Source organism: Schistocerca nitens, chromosome 4 (genome assembly GCF_023898315.1).
Source record: "Schistocerca nitens isolate TAMUIC-IGC-003100 chromosome 4, iqSchNite1.1, whole genome shotgun sequence".
Classification (NCBI taxonomy): Eukaryota; Metazoa; Arthropoda; class Insecta; order Orthoptera; family Acrididae; genus Schistocerca; species Schistocerca nitens.
The window spans coordinates 578888472-578913805 of record NC_064617.1 but is presented as its reverse complement, the minus strand read 5'-3'; the positions used below and the strand labels follow the sequence as shown (position 1 = coordinate 578913805).

Sequence of the window (25334 nt, the reverse complement as noted above, 5' to 3'; positions counted from 1 at the left end):
GACGGAAAAAAATAGCAACACCAAGAAGGAGTTGTGCGACATAAACTAAAGTTGGTAGGCATGTTGTTACACGTGCAAGATGATGTCTATTCCAACTTTGCACCAGTCGCATAGGAGTGGTCCCAGCAGTGCCAATATGAGGATGCAAATGAGGTTTGCTTTAAATATACCGGGTGATCAAAAAGTCAGTATAAATTTGAAAACTTAATAAACCACGGAATAATGTAGATAGAGAGGTAAAAATTGACACACGTGCTTGGAATGACATAGGGTTTTATTAGAACAAAAAAAACCAAAGTTCACAAAATGTCCGACAGATGGCGCTGGACAGCAAAACGTCAGTGACTGCGCATGATAATCGTGTATAAAAGGAGCTGTAATGAGAGAGAGAATCAGATGCGCCAACAGTCGCAGCATGTTGACGTTACCTGAAAAGGTGCTTTTAGTGAAGCTGTATTATCAGAATGGGGAATGTGCTAGTTCAGCGTTACGATACTATCACCATAGGAAGGGGATTGGAACGGGTAAAGGTCCGTTGACAATTGCAACAGGTATACAAGTCTGAATCGTGTTGTTTTGGATACACCAATTGCTTTCTTCGTATAGGTCGCCTTTACTGTTTATAGTGTCGTTAGGTTTTTCACTGTGAGATGTGGTCCGATGATTTCTATGTTGTATGTCAGTATTGGGGAGATTTTGGCTCTGAATAGTGCCATTGTTGTCTGTTGGCAGAGGGATCTAATGTGATCTATTTCACTGATAGCCATTATTGTTTGCGCTGCTTTCTCTTTTACATGTTTTGTGAAACATTTCGCACTTGCTTGTATCGTGATCCCTAAGTACTTGAAGTCTGGTGCGAGTTTCAATTTTCTCTCTGGTATGAAGCCTATTACAATATAGTCTGCAAATTCGTTTGAGATAACGCCTTCCCTTGGAGGTATTCTAAAATTTCTTCCACTGCAACGATAAATAACAAAAGACCCAGTGGGTCTCCCTGAAGTACCCCGTTTGATTGGAATAACGGCTCTGATAGAGAGAGGCTGTGTGAGATCCTTATTTCTTTCCATCGCTGTATCGTGCTGATGATTCATGGCCATATGTTTCTTTCATTTAAGATTTTCTCTCGTTTTTTTGTCACTAACTTTTTTGTTGTAAAGTAAAGGGCTTTTGTGAAGTCTATGAATACTACAAAAAATCCTCTCTGTCTTCAAGAGCTTCCCATATGCTCTTAGCAGCAGTTCTGGAGTTCTGTTCCGGTCTGAATTGATCTTCCTTTCTTGAATGCCATTTGTATTTGGGGAGGTGTTCGCCGATTGTTTCTTTTATTATTTCCGTTATTATTTTTCTGAATACCTTGAAAGATAAGTCTTCTCGTGTTATGCCTCTGAAGAGGGTGATTTGTTCCACCGTGTACAAACTCTAGTGATTGATCGATGAGAGTATAAGGAACAAAACCGGTCTAATGAACTTATGTCCGGAAATGCTTGGTTTACATGCTAGAGAGCATTTATTCAGTCATACTTTGTTACAGAGACAGCGCTCTAATACTCGCTGTACCAGGCAGCCACAATTACAGTATGCATAATTTCCTCCTACAGTGTGGTACTGTTCCTCATACGTCATGCCCTAGAGCCCCCTCCTGCCATAGTAATTGGTATTGTGTCCGATTTACGCCTCTTGCTGACTCACCTTGTAATGGGTGTGATGCAGTGTTATACGCAATGGTTTCGCATTCGAATCGGGAGCTTGTTGACATGGTGTTTACTTACGGAAAGGGGCATGGCAAAAGGTAACGGGGAGCAAGGTTGTATTAGGAGACCTATACACGCCGACAACAACCACAGAAACCGCAGCATTCAGTGTTTGCAACAGTGTTTCGTCATTTGTGTGAGACAGGGTCGTTTCAGCAAGCAGGAAATCATGAAGGACGTACCCGAAATGTTCGGACACCAGACTTGGAGGAAAATGTGATTAACACAGCGGAATGCGGCCGCCGTGTCAGTACCAGGCAGTTGATCCGCCAGTTCAGAGTAAGCCAGACGACCTTGTGAAACATTCTCCATGACAATTGTTACTACCCTTATCACTTAACATCGTGCGCAGGGCTTACTAGCTACAGATTTATCGCGTCGGTAGCAGTTCTGTCACCGTTTTCTTCACAAGGCAGCCACAATTCCAGGATTTGTGTCATCCATTGCATTCACAGATGAGGTCACCTTTTCGTGGAGTAGTATCTTCATCTTTCATAACAGTCAACTATGGGATAGTATGCAGAACCCCCATGGTATGGTAACAACAATTGAGGCATATGGAAAACATTTTCAACACATGCTGTAACTCTGGCTGCATGGTACAGCGCCTATTATACCGCGGCCTTTTTAACAGAATAAATGGTCTCTAGCATGGAAACCACGCATTTCCGGACGTAAGTACATTAGACCTTTTTTATTCCGTATACCTTCATCGATCAGTCCCGAGAGTTTGTACTCGGTGGAAAAAATCACCCTGTATTTGCTAGCGTCCTTGGGGTCTCCTTTCACTTGATATAACACTTTCGTTATTGAATTGTTTTTGAAGGGAAGCTGTTTCTATGCACTTACTGTAGAGCTTTGTCTATATTGGCGTTAGTATTTTGGCATTATTTGCTGTAGAGACTGTCAGGTCCTGCAGATATTTTGTTCTTGGTACTGTTAATGGCACACTTAAGCTCTTCTGTGGCCAGTGGGACCCATTCCGTAATTGTTTGTGGAATTGTCTCCTGTCTGCCCTCTCTCTGCCTTTTAATCCTACCTTGTTCATTATTTTCCCACTTTTTTCATATCGATGTAATATGTTTCGGCTTGTATTCTATGGCGCAGTGTAATATATAGGCCTCTTGTGGCTTCTTCCCCTAGTTACTTTCCTTCTCTTCCCAGAATTCTTTCTTCTTTTCTTTTAGAGTTTTGTTATAGATATTTCGTTTTTCAACGTAAGTCCTGAGGAGCGTAGGGTTCTCTGCGCAGTGAGTTTTCGTCCATTTGCACCTGAGATTGGAGGCTTGCCTTACTAGTTCTTCTATCACTACTGTTGCTTCCTCTGGTCGTGAATTGTCTATTAGCACTTCAATTTGTTTTATATCATCTGACTTTGCTTTCAATTTCCTGATGTCTATTGTTCTCGAAAATACCTGTTCCTCTTTTTCTTGTGTTTTTCGCCATTTTCATTGGATTTTTATTTCCAGAACAAGTTCATTTCCGAAGTGGTCTGTGGTTTTCAGTCCAGAGTGGTATTTATTGCTGTGGTTGGTCACCTTATGAATTCAATGGCAATTGTGCTTTTGCCGTTGTGGGAAATACAGAGTGTCCGAAAAGTCCTTCCCTGAGTACATAAATTGATAACTTCGGCTAGAAGTAAGATAAATTATGAAACTGGTGTCTAATTGTTTACAAACTATCAAAGTTTTTTCACACATCAGTAAACTTCCACATGAGCACCCTTGGTAGCACGTAGCACATCTAGGCGATATTCAATTTCCGTCCACACGTTAGCCAACATCACTGGAGGGATCGATTCAACGACTGTGGTTATCCGTTGCCGCAGGGTTTCAAGATCTGGTACACGTGTTCGATAGACCTCGTCCTTGACATAACCCCATAAAAAGAAGTCTAATGGGGTTATGTCAGGACAGCGTGGAGGCCAAACCGTTGGCCCATCACGACCAATCCATCGCCCAGGAAAGGTCATATCGAGATAGGCACAGGCGTCCAAACCCCAATGAGGCGGTGCACCGTCTTGCTGAAACAAGACATTGGGGTGATACGGAAGCAGCTGAGGAACAGCATACAGTTGAAACATGTCCAGATACACTGCAGATGTGATGGTAGCCTCAGCGAAGAAGAATGGACCGATAATTCGATCGTGCAAATAGCGCGCACCAAACATTCGCCTTTGGACTGCTCTGGTGCACTCCATGACCTCGCCAGGGGGTTGTGAACCCCAAATGCGCACATTATGGCCATTCACTACTCCACTGACAAAAAAGGTCGCTTAGTCGGAAAAGGCAATTCATCTGAGAGAACCATAATCGTCCTCAATACCTGATAGCATTGCGACCGCAAAGTCATATCGACGTGTGCTGTCATTGGGCAACAAGGCCTGAACGATTTGCACTTTGTATGCACGAAACAATAAACGTTTGTGTAAAATGTCATGGAGAGAACTTTTTGGCATCTGTAATTCACGTGAGGCTCTGCGCAACGATTTCTTCAGACTTCGCAGAAAAGACTGCCTTACAGCTTCCACCCTGTCTGCTGAGGTTCTTGGTCGACTAGACCTCGGAAGGTCAGCAACCTATCCTGTGTTCTTGAACTTTTCGTACCAAGCCTTAATGCTCCTGACATTCCTTCCACATGTTGTCTGGAAGTTTCTCTGCACTGTGGTTGGTGATCGTGTCTCATGGTACCACAGGACACACTGTGCCTTCTCCTGATTGGTTAACATGGCTTCGTGGGCACTGCACCTCATCCACTACTTACGTACTGCGAACCTAAAACAGAAAAAAAAAACTTTGGTAGTTGTAAACAATTCGACACAAGTTTCATATTTGTATCTTACTTCTAGCCTGAGTTATCAATTTATGTAATCAGGGAAAGTCTTTTCGGACACACTGTATATCTTCTTCCTGCAACTTTTTTACTATTTTTTTATCATATCCATTCTGCAGTTCAAGTCACCGGCAATAATTAGTGGTTTATCATGTTTTGTCTGAGTTATCACTGGCCTATTCCTATTTCACCTCTTATATCAATGGCTATGTTGTTCGGTTGGATGTTTGCAGATATTGTTGTAATGTGTATCGTTTCTGTCTGGAGTGTATCTTCCTGTTTGATAGTTTTGGTTATTAGTGTTAATTCCAGTTTTACGAATACATTTATTCCTCCCAGGGGTCTTCGCTTGTCATCTGTTTTGCTTGGAGATGAGTGCAGTGAAATTCCACGTGTCAGTTTTCGGTTAAAAATGTTTCTGTTAAGTTTGCTACACTATGCGATCAAAAGTATAAGGACACCGCCAGAAACATACGTTTTTCATATTAGGTGCATTGTGCTGTCCCCTACTGCCAGGTACTCCATATCAGCGATCTCAGTAGTCATTATACATCGCGAGGGAGCAGAATGGGACGCTCCGCTAAAAATCCCTAGGTCCACTGTTTCTGATGTGATAGTGAAGTGGAAACGTGAAGGGACGCGTACAGCACATAAGCGTACAGGCCGGACTCGTCTGTTGACTGTCAGAGACCGCCGACAGTTCAGAAGAATCGTAATGTATAATAGGCAGACATTTATTCAGACCATTACACAGGAATTCCAAACTGCATCAGGATCCACTGCAAGTACTATGTCAGTTATGCGGGAGGTGAGAAAACTTGGATTTCATGGTCGAGGGGCTGCTCATGAGCCGCACATCACGCCGGTAAATGCCAAACGACGCCTCGCCTGGTGCAAGGAGCGTAAACATTAGACGATTGAATAGTGGAAAAAAGTTGTGTGGAGTGAGAATCACGGTACACAATGTGGCGATCAAATGGTTCAAATGGCTCTGAGCACTATGGGACTTAACATCTGAGGTCATCAGTCCCCTAGAACTTAGAACTACTTAAACCTAACTAACCTAAGGACATCACACACTTCCATGCCCGAGGCAGGATTCGAACCTGCGACCGTAGCGGTCGCGCGGTTCCAGACTGAAGCGAGTGGCGATCCGATGGCAGGGTGTAGGTATGGCGAATTCCCGGTGAACGTCGCCTGCTAGCGTGTGAAGTGCCAACAGTAAAATTCGGAGGAGGTGGTGTTATGGTGTGGTCGTGTTTTTCATGGAGGAGGCTTGCAACCGATGTTTTTTTGCGTATCACTATCACAGCACAGGCCTAAATTTATGTTTTAAGCACTTTCTTGCTTCTCGCTGTTGAATAGCAATTCGGGGATGGCGATGGCATCTTTCAACACGATCGAGCACCTGTTCATAATGCACGGAATGTGGCGGAGTGGTTACACGACAATAACATCCCTTTAATGCACTAGTCTGCACAAAATCCTGACCTGAATCCTATAGAACACTTTTGGGATGTTTTTGAACGCCAACGTCGTACCAGGCTTCACCGACCGACATCGATACCTCTGCTCAGTGCAGCACTCTGCGAAGAATGGGCTACCATTCCCCAAGAAACCTTCCAGCAAGTGATTGAATGTATGCCTGCGAGAGTGGAGGCTGTCGTCAAGGCTAACGGTAGGCCAAAATCATATTGAATTCCAGCATTACCGATGGAGGGCGCCACGAACTTGTAAGTCATTTTCAGCCAGGTGTCTGGATACCTTTGATCACATAGTGTATGTCATATTCCTTTAGAAAGCCTCTTGGAGCGATGTATTGCACTTTTTGGACCTCGTAATTCCATAGGAGGATCTTCAAAATTTCTACTAATCCTATTTCTTTGCGTTTTTTTGGGTGGTGCTGTGTCTTGTGGAAGAGGCAACCCTCCATTTTCTCGAGAAAAACTCGAAAGCGAAAGCGTCGGACCGTGATTACTGCTAGCCAGAATCCAGCTGTATTCACCAACTGTAAATTGTGAAAGGGTTCAAATGGCACTGAGCACTATGGGACTTAACATCTGAGGTTATCAGTCCCCTAGAACTTAGAAATACTTAAACCCAACTAACCTAAGGACATCACACACATCCGTGCCCGAGGCAGGATTCGAATCTGCGACAGTAGCAGTCTCGGTTCCGGACTGAAGCTCCTAGAACAGCACGGCCACTGCGGCCGGCAATTGTGAAAGGGGAATGCCTACTTTGAGGGAGTTCGTGTTATTGTTCTTTGCCAGTTCCTCACTTTTCACGTTTTCTTTGATTCCGTTCTTACTGAGAAATTGTTTAATTGAATCTACTGTTGTCTCAGCTTCGAATCTCCTACATAGAGCCAGGCCGTCTTATCTGCAGCTTGTAGATCTGCGTCTTGCGATCCAGCCCTGTCAATATTCCAAGTCCTATGTTCCATGTTGCTTAGCTGGTCTCCTCTCTGTTCTACTGGTAACTTTAGTCCAGTGTTCTTCGTTTACATTCGTTTCCTTTTCTTGATGTTGTCTCATATCTCGTGTTGTGGGTGTTTGGTTTTCATTCGTCTGAAGCACATTTTCTGTTTCCCTGTCCGTAGTGTTGGGTCTTTGCTGCGGGTCTTTTTGTCTTATACTTTCAATTTCTTCCTTTATCAAAATCTTTTCACTATTTTTGAAATCCTCCATCATGAGGCTTATATTTTGCGTAACTTTTGCTGTAATGTTTGCCTCTAATGTTGTGTCGTGGTTAAGAGGCTGGTTGTCGTAGTTACACAGATAGTCCTGATAGGTATCTGTATGTGATGGTTGCCTCTCTCCGTTTCAATTAGTTCAATAAATGGCGCCACTTGTCCCACAACGCTGTGGTCGCCTCCCTCTATCTGGGGATTGTTAACTTCACTTTACAAGATCGCACTGTCTTTATTTTTAGCTCATGTCCAATTTTATTACACTGAAACATTCTATCGAGGTACTCACTACCTTTAAAATGTCATCTTTCATCTCTTTTTTGAGGTACCCTCCGATTTCCACTATATTTATCAAACTTTGTAGAGGACATTTAACGCGTTTTTCTGCTACGTTCGCCATTCCTGGACATCTATACCTTAACTCTATATCTCGTTTATTTTTGATTGCCTAGGACGTTATCGTTTCTTTTTCCCTCGCTTTGGAACATCTCGGTATGTATTCTGTGAAATCAGCAGTGATGGCTGTATTACTGTCCTACAGTAATGTAAAATGACACTTCACAGAAATAATACTGACAACTATTTACAGTTTATCTTAACTGGCATTAATTCGAGCCCCCATTAATAACATAGATAATCAAATCCACAACCTCAGTAGATATACTTATCTCATAGTCTTTTGTTTAGCAGTGTGACTTCATACATATGTCTGAGGTGATATTTTGTAGCTTTATAAATGGCAAGCACATCGAATAATCTTGGTTTATTATTGTTCTGTTAACTGATGCTTTCATCATTTCTTGGTAGAAATACAGGAAAAGCACAATATTTTGTATATTCTACATGATTAATTAATACCTGACGATAGGAAGGATGACATTGAAGAAAGACATTAGGTTCTCAGCAGATATAATAACTACAGGAACTACTGTACGTGATCTAAAGAAAGAGCAAGCTATAAGGAATTGTATGGTACCCAAGACAGGAGAATAGTTGAAAGAAGGAATATGTTCATTTTATCGAAAATACATTGAGGAACAGGCTTTCAACTGCCCAAATTCAGACAATGTAGTTTGTTCGAGGACAGCGATTTAGCTTTCAATAAGCTGAAAGAGATTCTATTGAAAAGTACTCAATTGCATCATCCAGATGTGAATGGGTCATTCCTATTTTGGACTTTGAAGGTTCAAATTTTCCAAGGAAAACAGGACAAAATCAAATCATTTCGATCCAATATTGGTTTTGCTACTTATATTCTGAGTAAATTCGAAAAGAACTATATGATATCCAAAAAAGAGACATTGGCTAGAGTCTGTGGATGTAGAAAATTCAAATATCGTTTGTGGGGTCACAAAGCTATTGTAAATTGTGTGCACAGAGGACAGACGTTCATAAAGGACTTGCGACTATTACGTAACAGCCTGTCTAGATGGGAAGTATTTCTCCAGCAGTTTTATATGGGAATAAGATATGTAAAAGCCTTATATAGACTATCTGAAAAGGATGACAAGATGAAGAGAAAAGAGAAAGATGAAGACGTATTCAGATCTAATTGTTTCAAAGCATTGGAAGGAAAGGTTAATATTAGGGGTATGGCTCTGAGTACTATGGGACGTAACTTCTGAGGTCATCAGTACCCTAGAACTCAGAACTACTTAACCTAACTAACCTAAGGACATCACACACATCCATGCCCGAGGCAGGATTCTAACCTGCGACCGCAGCGATCGCGCGGTTCCAGACTGTAGTGCCCAGAACCGCTCGGCCACTCCGGCCGGCTATTAGTGATATCTGTAAGAACTCGAGGTGATATAAAATGCAGACAAGATTGATGCCGCTGGTTATTATAAAATAAGGATTTTTTATAAAATATATAAAAGTGTGTTAAATGTGAGGAAGGAAAAAAATTATGAACTTTGGAGAACGTGTTGTACTTCACAGTGCATAGGAGAAGTCATTGATCATTTACATCTGGCTTAAGGTCACTGTCGTGACAGAAAGTGCGCTGACAAGTCATGAGAATATATAAAATTTGACAATTTGGTAAGGAGAATAGCAGAGAAATAAATTATGCCAAAAAGCCAAAGTAAACAGCGCTGCTAGCAGAGAACCGATGCAGACTATCAGATCAATTGATGTGATGAAAATAGTTGGTTCTGATTTATTCAATCCTTATCAAATATAGTTAGCAATTTTACCCATATTTTAGGAGTAGTGGATCTGTTCTCGAAATTTACCAAATTATAGCTTTGCGTAAACCTTCAGCTCAAGTAGTTTATAAGAATATGACTAAGTAGTATTTTGTAAATATGAGGAAACCTCAAAGAATAACATCCGATAATGCATCCCGATTTTGCTCAAAATTATGGAGATAAGGGATGGGTGAAAATCGGATACCAGTCGTCCATATGTCTGCCTATTACCTAGCCAACAATCTGACTGGAAGGCATATGCTTGAAACAGATAGACAGTGTGTCCTCGGAGTCTTTCGCGACGGCACAAATGAATAAAACTTCTCAGTTTTCTAGCCGCGTCAATTCGAACAAAATCCTCAAGCTTTCGATGACCAACTCCGCCATCGTCGTCAGGAGTTCACTGACTGCCGGGGCTGCTACGGTTTGTCGCATGATGACGTCATCAGCAGCCATTCAGATCGATCCAACGTGGCGCGCGCGCGTAAGCCCACCAGGCAGCTAGCGCAGCTATTGCCTGTGGCAGCACCGGTGACGTCAGGTGGCGCCAGGGGCAGGCGCCACGTTTGAAACTGCCGCTCCCGCGTCGCGCATCTGTCTTTGCTTTCTTTCGATGTCCAACGCCCTTTCCAGTGTCCTGCTGTGTGTATCCCTGGTCTCCGTTGAAATTGTTGTTTTTTAACGAATCTCGGACGCTTCCTTTATAACGGAGTCCCCATATGTAGAGGCATGAGCCAACACTTTTGTATTTTGGAACTGTATTTTATGTCCGTTTTCTAGGCAGTGCTCCGCTATGGCCGACTTGTCAAGCTCCCTTCGTTTTATATGGCACTTGTGCTCAGTACAACAATCCGCAACCGTGCAAATTGTTTGTCCAATATACACTCCTGGAAATTGAAATAAGAACACCGTGAATTCATTGTCCCAGGAAGGGGAAACTTTATTGACACATTCCTGGGGTCAGATACATCACATGATCACACTGACAGAACCACAGGCACATAGACACAGGCAACAGAGCATGCACAATGTCGGCACTAGTACAGTGTATATCCACCTTTCGCAGCAATGCAGGCTGCTATTCTCCCATGGAGACGATCGTAGAGATGCTGGATGTAGTCCTGTGGAACGGCTTGCCATGCCATTTCCACCTGGCGCCTCAGTTGGACCAGCGTTCGTGCTGGACGTGCAGACCGCGTGAGACGACGCTTCATCCAGTCCCAAACATGCTCAATGGGGGACAGATCCGGAGATCTTGCTGGCCAGGGTAGTTGACTTACACCTTCTAGAGCACGTTGGGTGGCACGGGATACATGCGGACGTGCATTGTCCTGTTGGAACAGCAAGTTCCCTTGCCGGTCTAGGAATGGTAGAACGATGGGTTCGATGACGGTTTGGATGTACCGTGCACTATTCAGTGTCCCCTCGACGATCACCAGTGGTGTACGGCCAGTGTAGGAGATCGCTCCCCACACCATGATGCCGGGTGTTGGCCCTGTGTGCCTCGGTCGTATGCAGTCCTGATTGTGGCGCTCACCTGCACGGCGCCAAACACGCATACGACCATCATTGGCACCAAGGCAGAAGCGACTCTCATCGCTGAAGACGACACGTCTCCATTCGTCCCTCCATTCACGCCTGTCGCGACACCACTGGAGGCGGGCTGCACGATGTTGGGGCGTGAGCGGAAGACGGCCTAACGGTGTGCGGGACCGTAGCCCAGCTTCATGGAGCAACAGTGTCCCTAATTTGCTTGGAAGTGGCGGTGCGGTCCCCTACGGCACTGCGTAGGATCCTACGGTCTTGGCGTGCATCCGTGCGTCGCTGCGGTCCGGTCCCAGGTCGACGGGCACGTGCACCTTCCGCCGACCACTGGCGACAACATCGATGTACTGTGGAGACCTCACGCCCCACGTGTTGAGCAATTCGGCGGTACGTCCACCCGGCCTCCCGCATGCCCACTATACGCCCTCGCTCAAAGTCCGTCAACTGCACATACGGTTCACGTCCACGCTGTCGCGGCATGCTACCAGTGTTAAAGACTGCGTTGGAGCTCCGTATGCCACGGCAAACTGGCTGACACTGACGGCGGCGGTGCACAAATGCTGCGCAGCTAGCGCCATTCGACGGCCAACACCGCGGTTCCTGGTGTGTCCGCTGTGCCGTGCGTGTGATCATTGCTTGTACAGCCCTCTCGCAGTGTCCGGAGCAAGTATGGTGGGTCTGACACACCGGTGTCAATGTGTTCTTTTTTCCATTTCCAGGAGTGTATATACTGCCACATTCACAGGGTACACCATAGACACCGGTCACTCGAAGAGTAATGTCGTCTTTAACAGGTCACAACATATCTCGTATCTTGGGGGCGGACTGGAACACTGGTCTTAGCCCACGTTCCTGCAGCAGACGTCCTAACTTACTGCTAGTTGCTCCACAGTATGGCAGGAATACAGTCCGTTTGGCCTCTTATGCTGATTCATTAGGTGTCCTTCGTCGGCGGCCCTTGAAAACGTTTGCGATGTCTCTTTTGCTGTATCCATTTTCCCCGAAAACGCGTTTTAAGTTCTGCAAATCATACTGTAGACCGTCTTGGCTCTATGAACCAACTTGTTCAGGACAGCTTTTTTGTGTACAGTGTGGTGGAAACTATTGGCGTTCAAGTATTGATCAGTGTGTGTTGGTTTCTGGCACACTGAATGACCAAGCTGGCCTCCTGCCTTCCTCTAAACCAAAACATCCAAGAACGGTAGCTTGCCGTGCTGCTCCATCTCGACAGTAAATTTAATGTTCGTATGGACACCATTCATTCAGGGGAATGAAATCACAATTTAAAAAAAAAAAAAAAAAGAAAAAAAGCAGTCCCGGCAGTCAGTGAACTCCTGACGACGATGGCGGAGATGGCCATCGAAAGCTCGAGGATTTTATTCGAATTGACGCGACTGGAAAACCGAAAACTTTTTATTCATCTAGACAGTGTCATATATATTGCCACGATAACAACAGTTAGTGGAACAAATATGTATCAGAATTTGAGAAAAATTATAAATGTTTGAATCATGACATCACGATATTCTCTCACGAAGTCTTCTGCTAGAAATAAAATCCAGAAGTTTTGTTGAAGAGTTGATCGAGTTGCCTCGATGTTAAGAAAGTACCATTGATGAAAAGAAAAAGCTATGTAAACGTAAGGCGAGTAAGGAAGCAGTAGCTAGGATTCACAAACACAATGAAACGTTAAAAAATATTAAATTTAAAATTGGTGACTTAGTTTTGTTTAGGCACATGGAAAATCAAATGAGATAAACACAAGAATTGTGTATAAACATGTGCGATAATCTGTAAACGGTCTCAATGCCAATGCACATTAGGCAGAGTTTACCATTAGGAGTACAGAATATCACAGATCTAAGAAAATATGAATCAAGAATTGTGAATAATAGTAACCGGACTTAAAAGAATAGTCTGAATGAAATCTAAATTAACATGTAGTATTACTGTAGTAAATATGATACAATATTTTTAATGTTCGTTATGTTTCAGTGTATGTAAAAAATTATTGTATTTGTCAAGTATCTAAACCATGTCTTGTAAGATTCAGATATGCTATAAGCCAAGTACGAAATATAACATTGTGATTACAAAAAATGTATTTTTTGACAGATTTACTGCACACATTTGTTGCTATATAATTAATAATGTTTAAAATTGTCAGAAAAGGACTCGTTATAAAATGCAAAATTTGAAAAAAGTGAAAGAAATAAGTAGGAACGAAGAAGGCTCTAGGGTGCATTGTACTAGTCAAAAATATTACCCAGACAAGTCGTAAATTTTGAATAATTTTTGTAAATAGAACTGATAAATTTATGTATTTGTTTGTAGGAAATAAGGACGAAAAAATGTAGAAATACTTGAAGAATTTTTAATTTATAAGCGAAAGGAATTACACCAATTTACAAAGTGTAACACTTGAAATGAATGAAAGAAATATGCAGAGTATGTAAAATAAGTAAACGATCTGGATAATTGTATACATTGAGTTTACATACTTCTATGAAGAGTGCAAATGCTAGCAAATATTTCAGATAAAAATCGACTAACAGAAAGTTTGTTAGGTTACTTGTACACTGTAAATGTTTACTTAATGTTGTTTTTTGTTATCGTGTTTAGTTTATAAGACAGCTGATGCTCTCACTTACACACTTATCCCCTTTTGGGGATAGCTCAAGAGTATGTAGGGCGCATATAAAGAACAGCTACACCCAAACCCGTTAAATAATAAATTTTTCGAAGCTGTTTTTGACACAACTGTCGATTTATTACCGTATCTCGAAATTCTTACTCTAGAAATGGAGATTTCTTTCACATATGTAGTAGCTTGAAAAATCAACAAGGGGTAAAAGTTATATCTATAAGTGTAATTTACTACGTTACTCCAAGAGTATAAATAACAATTAAATTAAAAGTAAATAAGTATATTTCCGCGAACGTCAAGCGTTTTGTTGGACAATTGGCTTGGTGTGCTGTATGGTGATGTGTTCAACAGTAACAGGAAGGGTAACACAGCTAGGCTTTGAAGTGTATGGATGTTTTGCTATTGGCCGCAAATGTAAAGTTATATTGTGCTAAACAGAACGTCGAAATATTCTCAAAGTGATGTGGCGTTTATATGCATGATATTAAGTCAAATCTCAAATTCTCAAGCCGCAGAGGCAAGAATTTCTGCACCTGTGGTGCTCTGAAGTTTTGAAAACCATGACTGACACTGGAACAATGGCTATGGAAAGCAACTTGTTGGTCGGCATTAGAAATTTGTCAGAGATATAAAGAAGCTGTGTGAGATCATTGTTCATCACAATATTGACAACGCAATCACGACAAGGCAAGACTTTCAATTTGTTTTGTAGACATGTGTAGGAGTAGCAGGCAAATTAGTGCAAGTCTGAATCTGCAAATAACTTGCATGTTACAGTTCGTTCTTAACGGTGATTTGACTTTAATTTAACATACTGACAGTGTTCTACCCTTAATCCTACGCCATATATTGCAAATAGTAACTTGTTTTAACATAAAAATATAAATAATCGTATTTGAATTTTCTGAAACTTAAACTGGTTAAAAGCAAAGCTTTATATATTACTCGCCTTTGTTCTTCTATTTGCTGGCGTAAATGTTACTGAAAGGAAGCTCAATCCAGTTAATAACTTTCAATAGTTACTTATGTATAAGTTTTAAAGATGGCTACCTAAACGTGGCATTAGAAACAGTATTGCTTGCTTCCATCTTGAATTTCGCTGCTACAGACGTGATGTTTGTATTCCATGCTGCGGCTGCTTTTGTTATGGCTACACTGCTCACCAAATGTTGGTACCTGTGCACAGAGATGGTGTTCCGCAAAAAAATTGATTTTGCGCGTCTTACAGTTTGAAATCTTCACTCACTAAAGAACTCAATTTCTTTTCGTTACCATCACACTATTGCGCTTCAGACTAAAAAAAAAAACACTGTACGAAATTTTAAAGAGTTCGTAGAAGTAAAAACTAATTGCGTAAATTTTGCGAACGGTTGATTGTAGCTCATACAGTGCATGGAATAAAATGTAGGTAAATTATCGAAATTTTATTTAAAATTGAGATCAGAACGATATCTCATTTCGTCGACGAGCTACTGGGTTTTATATGCGATGAACGGTCGGCTGCGTTCCATCCATTCGGACTTACTGGCTGCTTTGAAATATTTATCGTCCGTTTTTAGGAAAAGTATTAGGCGAAGAAATTTCATTTTTTCACATGTCTGATATCTTTTCCTCCCAAAGGATTGAATTTCTTTTCGTTATGTGCCAAAGTTACTGTGCTGCATCAGACGAGTAAAACATTCAGCGAAATTTTAAGGATTTTTCAGAGGTAAAAACGGATTGCGTAAATTCGGTGTATTGTTGATTTTACCTCGTACATTGCAGTAAATGAAATGTAGATAAGCTCTCTAAGTTTCATTTAAAATTGGGAGCAAAAGAATATCCCATTCTGTTCTCGAGTTATTGGGTTTTATACCCGTAAGACGATGGCGCTAGAAGAGCCCATTCACATCCGTGCGCATTGCGGATCATGTGGTCATAAAAACCATCGTATCTCATAAACGATTCAAGACATTGTTACGAGACGATTTGCAAATGATTGCACGCAATGAAGCACGTATGTTGTGTGATAAATACATGAAACTTTTCCATTCACCGAGATATGGCAGTACCTCGTCCGTAGTAGTGAGAGGTCGACGGCTCAGGACGCATTAAGACGTCCGTAGCACTGTAGGAAAATACAAGTGGCGCTCATACGTGTCCACAACAGCTGGGGAACGGCGTAGCCGGAAGGGGGGATCCGCTCTTGAACCAATTCATAGAGTTCAATCTTTCAAAGGAGTGAACAATCAGTGATTCAGAAAAAAAGAACGGTAGCTCCAAACGTTTCCCAGGCAGAGAGAGAGAGAGAGAGAGAGAGAGAGACGGAGCATATCAGCAGCGCCTCTGCTGGTCAGAGCACAGTGCACGCCACACAACACAGCCAGCGCCGGCCTCTGCCCTGCTTCTACCTTGGCTGCCTGCATTGTGCAGTGCCCCATTGGATTTTGTGTTTCACATATGCCGGGCCGTCTCTGTGCGTCGTCTGCCGTGTGCACTGTGCAGTGTGCAGTGTCTGGCGCAGCTTAACTTCGCATCGCACTCTGTCGGCGATCGTTTCAGTCGCACGTCCTGCCCTCTGGGCAGTTGATGCCAGCAACAGGACAGAGAGCCACCTAGCGGATAACATAGGAACTACTTGCAAAAACCTGCTCGCAAGGGAGCGGACGATTTGTCTCGGAGCGGGTGAGCTCCCCCCACCCTCGGAACTCGCCCGCTCAACGCTCACCCCACCGTCTCGACTCTAGCCAGAGCGTCGAGCAAAGCGACTCTGGTGTCACTCTGGTCTCTGCGGTCTCAGCTCACGCAGTAATACAGCTCGCGGCTCGACCTGCTCGACTCAGCGCCTCTGCATCGGAGTTTGTCCCCACTGGATATTGTTCTTCATAGTAATACCGCTATGTATATTACATTATTATGTTATGTATACATCAATTGTTTTTATTTTATTTTTATTTGTTTAAACTGATTAGATTAGGTTCCTGATGACTACTCTTACTATAGGATTTTTATTATGGACACTCGAATTTACGCTTTAATTACGAGCGAACCGATAAACGTATCGCAAAATGTGATACACCAATATTTTCCTTGTTTTATTCTGCGTAAGGCTATATGCAGCACTTTCGTTTTACAGTCAAATTTATATTTTTTTTTCTTATTCTGGTACAGATTTTGCGATTTTAGGCGTCTTCGAAAGGAAAAATATATGGCTTGCGATGTATTTGTATGAGGTTAATGAAATTTTAATACATTATAGCCAAATATATTGTTAATGTAAATCTCAAGTTACAACATTTTCCGATCACCCAAAAAACCACGCTAGTGCAAAATAAATCAATAATCAAAAACTTTGTCATATCGTGGAAATTTCAATAAACAATACAAAATTCTTACTCATTATCTATGTTACTTCAAAATAGGATCAAATAAGATCAAAATACAGGTATAGTACTGGAATAAACCAAGTTTAAAGGGCAATGTGCCTTTCATTTATTTTCTTTTGTAAATGAGTGGTGAGTCATGAAAAACAGCTAATTCATTTCAGGGAGTGAACAGTTCTGATCCAATCTCTGAAAAGAACAGTTTTGCCCATCTCTAGTGTATACTCGCCCACAGCAGCGGAAAGGTTCACAGAATTGATTATTAATTCAGAGAAAATATCAAAATCAATAAAGCAAATTAGCTCCCTCAGAGGTTATCGACCATAAGAACATAGTCATAAAATTTAAATCTGGGGATTTAATGAGGTGAGTCACAAAAAGCAATGCTTTGGTAATAGCTGGAGAATTTTACGATCGAGCCCCTATATCCACCATTTACTTTGGAATCAGCAGTCAATTGCTAGTTCAATCAATTAGAGAGCACAAAGTTCAAATGAGGAAAAATAAGGTTAATATTGTTATTTTTCCAAGTAATAACAGTTTAAACACTCCACTGGCTGACATTTACGGAAAACCGTTATTAAAACAAAAGTTATGTCTGCTTCACAGTCAAAGTAGTGCGCCAAGAGCATACAGACGGCAGGTATAGCGGCCGACTTCAGCGCGGAACAGCGCCTTTCGTAGCTCAGCATAAAAGTTTTTCCCGCACATAGCGTATGTAAACAATATTCATAACTGAAACAAACAATAATAAGACAAACTATTCATAAAATATCACATTTTTATAACTGATACTAAGAAACGTGATGAAATTGTACGCAATTTGTCGTTAGACAAAGTAGAAATTGAATTTAAGTAAAATTTTAACGGTTCAGTCTCTGTCTCTCTCTCTCTGTCTCTGTCGCACACACACACACACACACACACACACACACACACACACACACATATACATATTATTTCGTCTAGCTCATGTGTGTTACATCATGTACTCACATAGGCACGTTTTTCTTATTTAAACTATACATTCTGCTAGCAAACATCTTCTTGAAACAAAAGAATAAAATTAGTAATGATGAATAACTTCTTCAAGACACTATGACAATAATCATGTGGAAAACATAAAGCTCTTCTTTGAGGAATAATAGCACTATACTTGGAAAAATGTTAAGATTCTTTATTAAAAAAACAACAACGCTTTTTCAAAAACGATTAATATTCTCAGTACACAGTCAACAAATACTTCTCGAAAGCTGAATAAATCACTTCCTAGAAGATAACAGAACTCATCTCGAACAAAACAAAGTACAGGGTATACAGAAAGTTAGGAAACACTTTCAGTTACTTATTGCACAAGAACGAAACGTTGAACATGTATGACACATACGTTATTTTGAAGAGAAACCCTGAAATTGTTTTTCATGTATACCGCCACAGCGTAGTTTGATAATTTGCCCATAGTCAGCGCTAGTCGCAAACATGGCGAGTTCAGGTGCGGAGAGAGTTTTGTGTGTGTTGGAGTTCGAGAAAAACAAGTGTGCTACAGCTGTTCAGCGGATGTTTAGAACCAAGTACGGTAAAAATCCACCAACAAGGAAGGCCATTTACCACTCGCACAACAAATTCGTTACGACGGGTTGCCTGTTCCCGTCAAAGAGAAGCGGACGTCCCAGTGTGAGTGAAGTGAAAGTGGAGCGCGTACGAGAGAAATTCATAACGAGTCCAAAGAAATCGGTGCTTCTTCCATCCTGTGAACTTGAAATGGTTCTAACGACAGTATGGAAAGTCCTGCGACAGAAGCTGTCTATGAAACCATTCAAATTGTAGCTAGTGCAGAAGCTCAATGACGACGACAAAGACAAGAATTCTGAGTTTTGTTCGCAGTTGCAACAAGTGAATGAGGATGGCGATGGCATTGTTGATCGCTCAATTTTTAGCGACGAAGCCGCTTTTCACACTAATGGGAAAGTGAACAGGCATAATTGTCGACTCTGGGGTACAAAGCGTCTACTCTAATGCATTGAATTTGAGCCTGATTCCCCAAAGGTAAATGTTTTTAGTGCCTTGTCACGTCTAAAACTGTACGGGCCATTCTTCTTCGCCGAGAGCACTGTCACTGGATATTTCTACTTAGACATGTTGCAGCAATGGCTGATGCATCAAATACAATCGGACTCTCCGTTCATCTTTCAGCAGGATGTGGCTCCATCCCATTTTCATTGTGAAGTTCGTGGGTACTTAAACACGGAGCCGCCACATCGATGGATTGGTCATGCTACAGAAGGGAACGGCTGTTTCATGAAATGGCCTCCCCAATCACCAGATCTCACTCCGTGTGACTTTTTTCTGTGCGGACACTTTAAAGATCTGGTGTATGTACCGCCTCTACCACGTGATGTAGCAGAGCTCCGGGAGAGAATACGGGAAGCGACTGCCACAGTCGACGACACCATGCTGGAACGGGTATGGCAAGAATTCGATTACCGTATTGACGTCTGCCGGGTCACTCATGGTTCCCATATCGAATGTTGGTAAAAAAAACCTTTCAGAGTTTCTCTTCAAAATGCAATATGTATGACATTTGTACAATGTTTAGTTCTTGTGCAATAAATAATTGAAAGTGTTACCAGACTTTATGTACACCCTGTCCTACACAAACAATAAAACTCCTCTAAGAAACAAAATACTGTTACGAATAGTGTGTCCATAGTAGTATACGGAGGAAATTACCTAAATTTGATTGGTACTTCTTATCGAGTTTATTTTCTATGATGCAAAGTTATTTGTCGTAGGTACTGTAGCCTTTCACTTATCAACGATATCTCTGAACGTGAATATCTCTAGGTGTACACTGAGCCAGGCAAAAGTGTTATTTTTTTTGGAAGGGTAGTTCGATCAACCCATGGCAATACAGTTGGCAGCTAAGTTGGTTACATGGCTAATTTTGTCCGAGTCCAACCTTCTGTGCAGTTTTGATTTCTGCAATTGAGGAAGTATGTAATTGAATCAATTATCTGGCATGAGTAACACTAAGGCAACATGGCCAAGTGTACCGGGAAAGGCTTTTTACTAGAGGTTATGGAGACAGTAACCAGAATTCATCAGTCACTAAATTTATTTGGAAGACGGTGTCCGTGTGAAAATTCGTCCAGATTGTTTCACAAACCTGTTATGGTTGTTTTATTGTAATGGCGAAGCAGTTGTCATTTCTTGACATTCACTGCTCGCAGTGATAATGAATGTCACCTAATGGCGTTGTAGGCACGTAACGCGATAGGAAAAGTGGAACAGAGATAAATAGGAATGATTTTACCAGGGAAGGGGCCTGCAAGTGGGGAAACCCACTCTAAAAATCAGACTTCGATCAAGGGCAGATTGTTGTGATATGGCTACTGGGAGCAACATAACGGGAGCGGCGAACATATTCGACTGTTTACGTGGTATTGGGGTGAGCATCTATGGAAAGTGATTGAAGAATGTTGAAACCAGGAGTACACGTTTCATCACAGAATGTGGAGTACAGAGGCTTGTCCGCTCTACAAGGCAGGATAGAAGACGATTTGTGGCAGATCTGACAACAGTGTGCAATGCTGGTGCAAACACAAAGTTTCCGGAACACACCATTCCTTGCATAAATTTAAATAAGAGGCTGCATAATAAATAAGGGGCTTGCAAACTATTAAATAAGGGTCGAGTGTTGAAGCAACAACATCATCAATTGCCCGCATCTCGTGGTCGTGCGGTAGCGTTCTCGCTTCCCACGCCCGGGTTCCCGGGTTCGATTCCCGGCGGGGTCAGGGATTTTCTCTGCCTCGTGATGGCTGGGTGTTGTGTGCTGTCCTTAGGTTAGTTAGGTTTAAGTAGTTCTAAGTTCTAGGTGACTGATGACCATAGATGTTAAGTCCCATAGTGCTCAGAGCCATTTGAACCATCATCAATTACGATTGCAATGGGTGCTCACATTCCTTCTTATATAAGGTTAATGGTCATGGCGGGATACGCCATCATTTAGGCTAACAGCTACTCGAAACTAGCACTACAGAAGCGAGGCGGATCGGTGGAGGTAGGTCAACCAGCACCCCTTCATGGTCGACGTTGTCCCCTATGGCGATGGCATCTTTCAACATGATAATTGGCCATGTCACAAGGCCAGAAGCGTGTTACAGTGGTTTAAGGAGAATTTTAGTGAACGTTAATGTCTAGCGCATCAAATTCGTCTGATCTGAACAGGAATGGAACATGTCTGTGGACAAACCAATAGCCAGTAATTTACGAGGGCTGCAAAACTTGTGCATAAATATGTGGAATACGTGCCTCCACAAACCAGCCTAGACTTGTCGAATCCATGGCGTGCGGAATCGCTGTTGTACTGCTTTCCAAAGGTGGACTAGTACGGTATTAAGCATGATTCGGTTCGTCAGTATATGTCTGCTATCCTATCTTCCAGGGTTTCTGTCCTATCGAAACAATATTCCCGCACATAATGAAATGCTTCCATTTGTTGTGAGAGATCCAAGAGTAGCTATAAGCTGCTTGGTTCCATCATTGTAAGTAACTGTCCTGGAGTAGTTGTTTTCATCTCCTCTCAGAGTGTGTACGTGTGGTAGCAGAAGATGGACTAGAGTCCATTTAGCGTAAGAAGACCCTCACAGTCAGTAGCTCAGTTATCAGCTTTCAGTTGCAAACCCGGAACGGCTGCAGGCAACATCGGCCGTCTGTAGAGTTGTGGCAACGCTGAGGCATTGCCGTATAGACGTTTACAGACATGCGTTACATGACTGGTTGAGGCAGGGGTGCGAAGCTGTCTTTCCCAACCCCTCGTAACGCTCGGGGATCAACTTACGCCGACTCTACTGTAGCAGCGTAGTTCAGGATTGCAGAAATCCAGTCTTCCTGTGCTTAGGGAAGAGGCAGTTACAAAGAAAGGGATGCTGACAATCTGATCCCATCAGAGATTCTACTCTGTAGATTGTAAGACGTTTCTTACGATACGCTTCAGTTAAAGAGCTGAGGAAGGATCGCAACAGCGTGAGGCATCTTTGTCAATGTATAGCAACTGATGTAAATATCATAGATTTCATTTTCTTCTATTTACGAAAACATTTTAGTTTCCCCATAACTCGTGGTCACCTGGCAATGACGAGCAGAAGTGTGTTCTTGAAGAGGTTCCAGCTGGAGAAGATGCTTAGGTAGCCCATGCGGTCCTGCTTGGTCTTGGCCACGCTGTGCAGCACCTGCTGGGTGAAAGCCGGCACGCTGGCGCCGTTGGTGGCCGCGATTCGCCGCAGCACGCTCAGCGCCTCCTCCTCGCGCCCTCTGCACGTCAGCCAGCGCGGCGACTCGGGGAACCACCTGCGGAATGCCAACGGTCTCTCAAAGTCGTCCACCACAAAGAGAGCAGAAAGAATGTTGAGAGTAATCTTCACGCTTTGTCGCTGCATTTCTCATTCTAGTTAGGGAAGAAGATGTAGTCATGAAGTTCTATTCATCATCGCGAAAATATTAAGCTCTGACAACGGAACTTGGTTCTTCTCTACGTGTCCACCCTTCAAGACGATACATTTTTTCCCAACGATGGATGACCTGGTGGAGACCCTGGCCATGGATAACTGCATTTTGGCTGTCTAGGAAATGTTGCACCTCGAATAGCACCACATCGTCGTTCTAAAAATGACAGTTACGAAATGGTTCCTGCATCCGACGAAGTCATTGCCTGGCTGTAACTGTTTGTCCTCTTCGACTGCACAGAATGCGTCTGTGTCCCTAACCACAGCGTCATATGATAGTGCATTGTTGTCCCATAATTCCACAATCTCAGAATGCATTATTAATAGTTTTTCTCCCTCATATGCAGAAAACTAATTGCTCTCCTATTCTCCACTTATGTTAATGGGCTACACTATTTAGTTTTGGCTTCCCAGCGGCGTGCTGCGAGAGAGTGGTATGTTATTTTCAACTTGTAACAGCACTGCATACATGTAACAGCGAATGAATGAAAAATTAATTACATCAATTTATTTTACTCCATCACCAAAAACAACGTATAAACATTACAATTCGTCCCAACGCACAGATCGGAAAGGCATGTTAAAAACACACTCAATAACACTGCATGTTCTATGTTGTGGAGCTCTTTTTTATGTGTTCGAAATCTTTTCAGACAGTGATAAACAGAGGCATCTGCAATAAACCCCTAAGGCACGTAACATTAGAGGCCAGCCAAAAATCCATGGCAAACATTCCCACTGGACAAATGTCTAAATATAATGCAGCCCCCACGTACCCACTAGCAACTGCTCACCTAACACTACGAGACTAATAGGAAATGATAGGAAAAATACCACTCAACTAATACAACAAATAAGATCTATAACAATAACATGCACAATAACATACCTTTCATTTGACGAAGAAAGCATCTACAGCTGTATCCGCGGTAATAGGACCATTAAACTAACTGAAGAAAACCTAAAAACACACAGCCAACTACCTCAGGACCATGCAGATCAAACTATAAAATAAATACAGTTAATAACACAATCAAAAGAATTCGGAATTCAGTCAGGTATACTACGTACAAGAAGGAGGTTTACATATGTGTTCACCTATTCGAGGAACATTAGCCAACATCTTCATGAATCATAACGAAAAACTAACATTTGAAGATGTCCTACGAAATAAAAGCTACAAAATACAGGTCCATGGATGATCTAATATGCACGGTAGATGAACGTCTAGATAAAGTACAGTTACACAAGTACTATACCCAAAAACATAAAGTTGACAGTAGAGGAAGAAGAGGAAACCGAACTGAACTTTCAGGGCATAACCACAGAAAAAAAAATCATATACACACCTACGAGATCTATAAAAACCCCCAACAACAGCACATAAAAAATGCAGCCTCAAGCTACCTACAGAATCACAATCTGCCGTCAGATACGTCTCATACAGAATCAATGACATTCCTCTCAAAAAATTTGATTACTAAGAAGCGGCAGCTAGTATAAAACTGATAGCATTAATAAAAGATACAAAGAAACAGGAACAAAAGAATTAAGGCACAGATGATGAAACAAATAAATCAAACCATACCAAAAATACTTGCAGACACACTGGCAACAAAGACATAAACAGCGGTAAAAATAATGTGAGCAGACAGTCACAAGAAAATTACATCTACTGACATTCCAAAACAAACTCACATACAAAAGAGGTAACAACTTCTTTTTTTTTTTTTTTAAAAAAAAGAAAAGAAACAGCGTGTAGATTTTGCCTAAAAACGAATAATTCTCTAGAGTAACAAATCTCAAATCTAGAACCAACATCCAACAGATACCAGCAGTATGGATCTACCAGCATAATTGCACGGATTGTTATGAAATCTACATCAAAGTGACTGGAGCATGTTTGACACGACGCGTAAAGAACAAACCGACGGACTGAAATGTCGTACGAAACTAATCAGCATTTGCAGAACACCTTAGGAGGAGTATCATAGGACAAACACAAAAGATATGAATATCATAAAAATCAGTCACAAGTAATCAGCAATCGCCTCATTTCTTAAGGAAAGTAGTAAGAGTTTACATACCCTGCAGACCTGAAAGGACGTCGTGATTGTTTTGATGTTTTTAATATGGTATCGTGTGGTTTTGGTAAATGTAAAATAATATTAGTATTGCAATAAATGATAATTCTATCCGATACGATAATTATACCCTCATGGGGCTCAAAAGTCCCACTTTTGTTTTAAGCATAAATTAAAAAAAAGTCTTACACTGAATTGCTCCTTTTTTAGCTGCTATGGTAATATTCTTCCTAAATATTAAATCCTTTGGTACAGTTTTTCACAATTTGGGTAGGAATAAATCAAATACCTTTATCCTGTACCAAAATATAAAGGACAAACATTGTTAGCCAAAATCTCGAAATAAATTTGACCGATTAATGTTTTACATGATACTCTAATAAACATGGGCTGTACATTGTTTTCAAACAAAACTGTCCAGGTTGTCTATTAAAACCAACCATCAGAAAGATTTGGAAAAAATAAGAAGACAACATAAAGAATACCAATCAATCGATACTGTAGTTATCATGGAAGATACAGTACAATATCCACAATAATTTCTAAATCCATTGAATCCGGCTGGCTTCGCGCCAGACAGTTTGAAGCTTAAAGTTTATGTTCTTGTAATACCACCACTCAATATCAAGCCTCTGAAAATTCGTAATGATACCCGATGAGAACTTAAGTCTCGAAGCTACTATCCTCACTGGTTCAACAGCTGGAGAGGTCGCTCTCGTACA

At 41.8% G+C, this 25334-nt stretch overlaps 1 protein-coding gene across 1 annotated transcript in view; it reads right to left on the bottom strand.

Moving 5' to 3' along the window:
* LOC126252450 (solute carrier family 22 member 7-like) overlaps window positions 1-25334 on the bottom strand; it is a 170676-nt gene that overhangs the window by 53923 nt on the left and 91419 nt on the right. The window contains exon 6 of the mRNA XM_049953344.1: window positions 22152-22373. Coding sequence (XP_049809301.1) covers window positions 22152-22373 — 222 coding nt within the window. The remainder of the gene's footprint in view (window positions 1-22151; window positions 22374-25334) is intronic.